At 41.9% G+C, this 8,084-nt stretch overlaps 1 protein-coding gene and 1 long non-coding RNA gene across 2 annotated transcripts; one reads left to right on the top strand and one right to left on the bottom strand.

Moving 5' to 3' along the window:
* Positions 1–4,851: 4,851 nt before the first annotated feature.
* Positions 4,852–5,726, top strand: LOC139830250 (uncharacterized). Its single transcript, XR_011742242.1, has 4 exons — positions 4,852–4,964; positions 5,059–5,374; positions 5,455–5,555; positions 5,641–5,726. It is a non-coding gene; the product is annotated as an uncharacterized lncRNA (long non-coding RNA).
* A 1,344-nt stretch (positions 5,727–7,070) lies between these two features.
* LOC139830327 (protein FAR-RED IMPAIRED RESPONSE 1-like) lies at positions 7,071–7,850 on the bottom strand. Its single transcript, XM_071818336.1, has one exon. The coding sequence runs from the start codon at positions 7,848–7,850 to the stop codon at positions 7,071–7,073; it is 780 nt and encodes a 259-aa protein (XP_071674437.1).
* Positions 7,851–8,084: the final 234 nt, after the last annotated feature.

Below are 8,084 nucleotides of genomic sequence, written 5' to 3'. Positions count from 1 at the left end.
GATACTAGGATCCCAAAACAACTGTATGTACTTAGTATGTAGCGACACTGTGAGTAGAGCAAGGGAGGGCTCCTGGAATGTACTTCCATGTTCACTGCCCGTGAGGTATTCCAAGAACTGACTTGACCATATATGCTTGATAGTGGTGCCAAGTTGATTGCAAAGTTCAACACCAACCTCATCAGGGACCTCATGGAATGCTAGAATCAAATTTTGGAATGGTGCCTTATTGTTATTGAGCTGCATGTCCTCATGAAGAAAATACGACTTTGTAGGCCTGAATCTTGCAGAAAACAAGGACGAAGTAGTAACACCATCAACCCAATAACAGAGACCCATTAGGTTGGCTTGAAAGATCTCAGACTCTATAGTAAGCAAAATTTCCTTGAAACTCATATGAGCAAGGCCAGAGCACTCCCAGTGAAGTAACCATGCAATCTGCCACTTAAGAAGCTCTAAATCACACCGGGTAATATGTCTCAGAACTCCAAGATTCCTAAGATAATGGTGTTGCATATGGACAGCATGATAAAGAACGTACGTTATAAAAGCAAACATGGCAATTGGGAGCTGATTCCTGATGCAATTACATTTTCGTGAGCAAACTATTTCCAGTGACCCATGTAAGAATTACAGGACTATATTCTCAGTTGTGCTTTCAAGCATCAGCCACTTGTAAACTAGATCAGGAACAAGACAAGGAGACATGGGTCCACGAGCACCATCTTAACTATGAGCCATGGTTCTTCACATATGGCATGACAGTTGTGTTGGATCAACAACATGACATAAGTATCGCGTGGTACATGTGATAAGCTACTTTCAAACAATCAAAAAAAACAACATGACACAAGCTGATTGAGTCAGAATAGTGGTTAGAGGGAAATGATAACTCAGAAACCAAGCAACTGTCCACTGAAAATTCTCACAACTGTGTAGAGATTCAAGTACAACGCTGCAATACTGTAACAAAAACTGCACTATCCAAGGAATTTTCCATTGTAACAACGTAGAACAAAAGAATATTATATTCCCAGTAGCATGAAACCCCAATCCAGACTGCAATAGTGGCACACTGATCAGCACGACATCAATTCAGAGTACTGAGTATTACCTTGCAGAATTACAAGATGAATCCATCCTTTGCACACAACATCAGTTAGGACAATCAGGCAGGCACAATATTGTTGTACTGCAGCTTTTCCATTGAGGATGGCAAGGAATATATTGGCGCTGGGACACTTCCTCACCACACAGGAACTGGTATACATTTGCACTGTAATTGGTAACTGAAAATGCACCGTTGGAATATGGCAGGTCATGAGCACCCATGTCTTTGGAGAGACAAGTATACCCCATTGTGGTGTGGCCCAATTGATACTTCCAAGAGAAAATTCCAGATTACTCAGACACTTGAACATTGTTAGCTTCAGCTGAGTTGCACTCCAGTTAAGCTTCACTATTTTCAAGACTTCCCAATACCCTGATATCGGCATAATATCCAATGTACTGTGCAGTTTGGAATCTCTACAGACTGCAAAACAGAATATGGTTAACTCTGCACCCTGTGAGCTCAAGCAGCTGAACCTTATCCCCATTCTCTCGCTGGTGCACTCAACTGTGTTGCTTGGTGGTGGCCATGGTGGAAGCTTGATGTCAGTGCACTTGTTAATGTTGACGTCGCCTACATGGTAGGTCGCAGCCAACGCAGTAGCTGGCAATGCCAGGGTGGACGCTGGAGTAGATGTCACCGCACGCACAGGGGTCGCAGCCGAGCTGGATGTGGAGATGGCGCCACTTGTAAGTGAGTTCACACCGCTGTTGATCGAGCATACGAGAGGTCCAACGCGGATGTTAGAGCCGAAGACAGGGCCGTAAGCTCAGGTTCGAAGAAGCAGTATACCTATACGTCCATGTTGCCCAAAGAGGTCGAGCTCGTCGAAGAGGAACCTGACGCGGTCTCCTTCCTATTCACGAGCGCGAGGTATGCAGCCCACTCCTGGTCGCACTTCTCTGGATCAGCCATGGCGAATTCGCGCCACGCCTTGGTGATCGGGCTCTCCTGCTTCATGGCTTTTTGGTAATTTCGGGAAATTTGCCGTTTCTGTTCCGTTCCAAGCCGACCCGCTTCTATGGGTCGTCCTCCTCCCTCGCGCCCGCGCGCCATCCACTTCGCTGAAGGATTAAGCCTCTGTTCGCGGCCCAACTTTTGTTCCGCCAGTTCCTTGGTTCCGGGCTGTGTTTCCGCAGGTTCAGGCTCCTGGTGCTATTATTGGTGGGAGCTGGGTATATAAACCCGTGGGAATTTATCCAAACTTTCGAGGTAGGATTATTGGATGTTTAGTTCGGTAACCCCTGTTCGCTTTGCTGAAGGATTGATAGTTTTGGTCGGTCGACTAGCGCGGCCAAATTCCTTTATTCAGTTCACGTGATCTCGTTTTCTCTCCGCTTCGGAGGAATCGATCACATCGCTGGTAGCATGATTGACAGGGCGTGCTATTTAAATAGGTCTGATTCTCTCACATCTTTCGTCGAAAACTCTAGAAAAAGGCCGACCTCTGAGAAGGGAAGAGACTTTCTCCGCGCGCGACACGTGGTTGAACGTGGGGCGCGGAATTTGCCGGTGGACTTCCTCCGCGCTCGACACGTGTTGCTTTCTGGTGATTTTGCGAACCGTCCACTTCTCGTAACGGGTCCGCTTCTCACTTAACGGGTTTACAGGGACCCGTTTCGCGTCTGCCTTTATCTCCGTTTTTTCCCTTATTCTTCTTCTGTCGTCTGGGCTGGTCGTGGGTTCTGGTTCCTTCGGCTGGTCGTCTCGTCGGCGGCGCTGCTATTTTCCCTTCTCCTCCGTTGCTGTCGAGAACCTCTCGCAACTCATCGTCGGCGGACGTTTTTCCTGCTCCAGTGGTAAGCGCTGTCGCGTTTTTCTGCCTGCTTAGGGTTTCTAAGATCTTGGTTTTTCCCTTTGATTCGATTAGATCGAATCAGTATTTTCCCTTTGTATTTCCGGGCTGTGAGTTTTCTGGGGAATTAATGGGAGGGAGGTAGCACTTTCAAATGGAAAATATGCGGAAGGCGGATGCAGATGCATTTTCTCTCAGTAAAGTCGTTCTTTTTTCATCGATTTCTTCCGCCTCTTCTTGGTTATACACTTTCTGAGTAACACCAGTTAGGGTTTGCCTTTGTCGGAGTATCCGTATAATTCCACATTTCGTGGTTACATGCATCTGGATGAGCTGCTGAGTTTCACTATTTAGGGTTTCTTGGTCTTTTTTCTTGTCGATTTACCCGCTCTGGATGAGCCGCTGAGTTTCCCGTGTCGTGTTGACATGCAGATTCGACGATTCTGGTGGTTCTTGTGGTTTCTATCTGTGTATTTTGTTGTACTGTTTGGTCTAGTTTTATTACACATCGTACCTGAACTATTTCTAGGGTTTGTCCAGTGGTTGTTCATAAGATAGTTTTGTACTTCTGTCCACCCGTTTCTATCTGGTACTTGCTGTCCTTTGTGTCTTGTACTTGTTCGTGTTTGACCTTGGTACTCGTGTGACAATTTGTTCTGTACTTGCGTAGCTTAGTCTATCGTACTTGTGCACGTATATCTCTTGTACTTGTGCACATATATCTCTTGTACTTGTGCACGTATATCTGTTGTACTTGTGCACCTATATCTCTTGTACTTGTGCACGTATATCTCTTGTACTTGTGTACCTATATCTCTTGTACTTGTGCACCTATATCTCTTGTACTTGTGCATCTATATCTCTTGTACTTGTGCACCTATTTGTTGTAGAGTTTAGCGGCAGCAAAGGTGCTGTTCTGTTACACGTCCTCGCCAGTGCATGCGTGTAAATTATGTTGCTTTCTTTTGGTTTCCTTGTTTGGTTGTCGATGTATTTAGACGTGTAGTGAAGATATGCAATTGCGACGACAAAGGTGGTTTCTGTTGTAATCTTTTTTTGTTGTCCTGTTTTTTCTAGTTTCGAAAGTGATAAGCTGCACACATTGTACCTGAACTAATTTTAGTGTTCTCCAGTGCTTGTTCAGGTTGGAAAAGATGGCAGATCCAGGTTTTTACTCTCGTTCTGGTATTCCTGACCATCTTCGTGAAGCAGTCGATCGTCACATCTCAGATATGTTTCCTGGTGAAATGCATAATGATGTAAGGTTTTTTATTATGTTTTTTGATTTTTAATTATTGTGTTATTGTAAATTGCATTCTTAATTGTGTTTTTTATTTACAGTTACGTTCTAAGCTGAAAGAAATGTGGAAGACTATCTTCATTTCGTCGATGATAAGAACGGGACGTGGTCTTGCTGATCAGATGCGTGATATGGTTTCTCTTTTGTCAATTGAGTTGAAGAAGCAGCCATGTGCTTGCAAGAGAAAGGAGCCTGAAACTGAAAATGTTGTTGGAGGTAGTTCTGTGGCACAGAAGGGTGATGGCAATGCAGACACTGATTCTGATTATTGTCTTGAGGATTGTTGACTTGAGCGTTCGGGGCCATGTACATGCAAGGGAAAGGAGCCTGAAACTGCAAATGTTGTTGGAGGTAGTTCTGTGGCTCAGGAGTATGATTCATATGCAGACGGCGATTCTGATGATTGTCTTGAGCTTAAGGAGCTATCTGGGGAAGAGGAAGTCCCTGTAACTGCTTTGCATAGAATGTTGTTTGCTGATGTACTTGAGGCTCCTAGGAATTACATTGAAGGGTAACCATTGTAATTCAATTTTCCATCTATTTTTCATCTATTTTTGTATATACGGATGTTTATTCTTGTTGTTTTTAACAATTACAGTTCCGAGAAAATACTTGAAGTTGGTGGTAAGTCTGTCAGCTGGTATAGTTTCTACCTTGCTATGAAGGGTGGTGGTTTCATGGATCCTTCTGTTATGGATGTTTTTCTTAAGTGCGTTGATGATGGTCTTGATTTCTTATTTATTCCGAGCTCTTTGGCGGTACGTCATGTGTATATGTTTTAGATTTATTTATTTTTTAACTAAATGTTTTTAGCATTTAGTTTTTTAAACATCTTCTTGTTGTTTTTTCCAGCATATTCTTGATGTGGATGAGGCTGACCCTATTCATCTTGCTGCAAGCTTTGCTGAACATGATCTGAAGTACTATAGTTTGGATAGGGAAGAGGCATGTTTGTCATGTTTTGTTTGGCGCTTATATTTTTTCTACTACAAGTATCGTGGATGCTTTCTTATTTCTCGTGTGATTGTTTAATTTCAAACAGGTCTACATTACTTGTTGCGATTACAGCCATTGGTGGGTTATCTTTGTCGACTTCCATTTCAGGAAATTTAGAGTGTCTAGCTCGCTGGAGTTGACTGAAGCTCAGATGGCTTCTACTCAAAGAATTGTATGGTTTTCGTTGTAATCTAGCTAATTAAATAATTATTTACACATGACAACAATAACTTTTATTTTTTATTCTTTCAGGTCAAATCATTTAAGAAACTTTACAGTTATCTTCATGGTGTCGAGAGATTAAATATCTCATCGTTCAAGATAAAAGTTTGCGGCACCCCTTCTTGTTCAGAGTAATCATCTTTTCTTAATGTGAACTATGATTTTATTTTGTTTACTGTGTTTGGATTTAATTGTTTCTTTCTTTTTGACCATTAGGACAAGCGCGAGGCGTGACTGTGGTATCTATGCAATGAGGTTTATTTGGATATTCAAGGCTAATTTTTACCCAGATGTATTCAAGGTAGGTAATGTGTTGTGTACATAGTTTTATTCAATAGTATTTAAGGCAGTTTTTTAGTACTTGTTCGCTGTATAAATAGTACATGTCAATGGTTGTTTTTAGTACTTGTGCATCTTTTTGTTTAGTCGTTGTGTACTTTTTCGTTTGGAGCTTATGCATTCTTGTTGGAGATCATTAACCATTGTGTTGTTTCGTGTTTTTCAGGCTGACATCGAAAGTTTTCGATAGTTCTTCACCGGAATGATGCTCACTTATGATTCTCCTGATTATCTGGCAAGTTTCGTTCGCGAACAGATTGAAGAATTCGAAAGTAAGAACTGTTTTACAATGGTTATCCTTTTTTCGTCCAGTGAAGTCAATGAAGTGAACTTGATTGTACAAAATAAGGAAATGAAGTACATAATAACATTACATATTCATTCCATTGTCTGTATCATATATTCTAAATATTCATGTGGCTTCCTCCTTGAGTGGTTCCTACTTTTGTTGCTCTCCTTTTGATATCCTTTGTTCATCGTCGACGTCTGCAAATAAATATATGTTAAATTTATGTTAATTTGTAGGAAAAAGCAGATTATTTGCATCAGTAGGTTTTCATCACTGACAAAGAAACTTCATGGGCACACTTACCTTGTTAATGTGTTTTTTGTACCAAATACTAGATATTCCATGTCGCATCTTATTCTTCCGTTGTGGTAGTACATACCGTAAGTGTTTCCTGGTTGTGTTGTTCTCTCTGTTGTGTTACTATCGTTATTTGTGTGTCTGTTGCTTGATTGATTCTGTGCTGTATTGCTTGTATATCTTTCCTGTGATGCTGCTGTTTCTGCTGCTGCTGCTGCTTGTGCTGCTGCCTGTGCTGCCTCTGCTGCAATTTTTGCTTTCAGTTCTCCACATCCTGTTTTGTTGTGACCTGATTTCTTGCAGTGTCCGCATTTTATTTGTCTAGTTTTCTGTCTTTTTTCTGAACCTGGCATCATTCTGTCCCCTCTTTTTGTTCCTCTTCTGTCGGACATTGGTGGGTCACGCAATGTTTCGTTGCTACCTGTTTCTTCGTCGTGAAGTTTTTTAGCTCCTTCATCTTCTCTTATTGCTGCCAGCACTTTTGTTTCCATATCACGCATACACTGAATCATGACATTGTATGCTTTGTCATTTGGGCACGCTTTGTTGCAAAGTTCTGCCATATGGCTCATCACACCGGCAAACTTTAGTGTTTCGTCTCCGCAAGAAGCATCTGCGACATTTCCTAATGTTGCGAGTTCCATGTCTATGTCTTTTCTCCATCTTTTAATCACAAAACTCTCTGGCAAATCATTGATCTCCATGTGAACCATTGCTTTTATTACATGGCAGCAATGTATACCATCCCTCTGCATCTTTTTGCAGGAACACATGAAGTTTTTTTTTCATCGTCAAATGTGACGTCAAACAACTCCCTTTTGAATTCCATGTGGTTGTAGAATTTCACTATTCTTTTCAGCCGCAGGTGGCGACCAGGTTCAAGTGATCCATCTACCTTGAATGCCGTGTTGTTTGTGATCTCAATCTGGAACTTCTCGAATATGTCATTTGTGAATTGTTCAAGAGCTTGCTTCTCAAACGGATGTCTTGTTACTAATTTTGCTGTTTTCAGTGTTGATGTGAGCTTCTTCTTGTCCAGGGCAGATAAGCACTTGTCTTGTATGACCTCATATTGTTCAAGGAAGATTGTTATCGTGTCTGTGTGCTGGCTATAGCATTTCCACATGTTATTTGTGCTCTCGCTCCTTCCTGTGCTTGATGAGAATGGGTAAAATTTATCCATGAAGTATGCTGGTACCCACCTGTGTCTTATCCTGAATAACTTGCTTAGGTGTTCTTCTCCGCTAGCATTGTAATCCTCTATCACTTTATTCCATCCCATTTCGAACTCAGCTGGTGTGAATGCGTTCTTTGCAATGTACATTAGCATTTCCGACAGTCCTGTGTTTTTTGCAAAGAAGGTGCTCTCTTTCTGGCTCATCTTGGTCACGATGTGGTAGTAGCAGTTCCTGTGTGTTGTGGACTTTAGAACTGTTTTTATTGCTTTCTTCATTGCCTTGTTCTGGTCTGTTATTATTGTCTTTGGTTCTTTTCCACCCATGGCTCTGAACAAATGTTTCCAGACCCATATAAATGTATCTCGTTGTTTGATCCTTTAGCGAGCAACGGCAAACAAGATCTTGTGGAGCCGTGATTGTTCACCCCAACTATAGGAACAAATGGTAAGCCATACTTATTTGTGCTGAAAGTTGTGTCGAAAGATATGTAGTCACCGAACAGCTTGTAGTTCATTACGCACATTGCGTCCATCCAAAACAGGCTCCGAACTCTTTTT

This window comes from Lolium perenne, chromosome 4 (genome assembly GCF_019359855.2).
Source record: "Lolium perenne isolate Kyuss_39 chromosome 4, Kyuss_2.0, whole genome shotgun sequence".
NCBI classification, from domain to species: Eukaryota; Viridiplantae; Streptophyta; class Magnoliopsida; order Poales; family Poaceae; genus Lolium; species Lolium perenne.
This window is presented reverse-complemented; position numbering and strand designations above follow the sequence as displayed.

Bases quoted from the DNA above. Each gene is read 5' to 3' on its own strand.
- LOC139830327 (XM_071818336.1), bottom strand. From the start codon at position 7,850: ATGGGTGGAAAAGAACCAAAGACAATAATAACAGACCAGAACAAGGCA.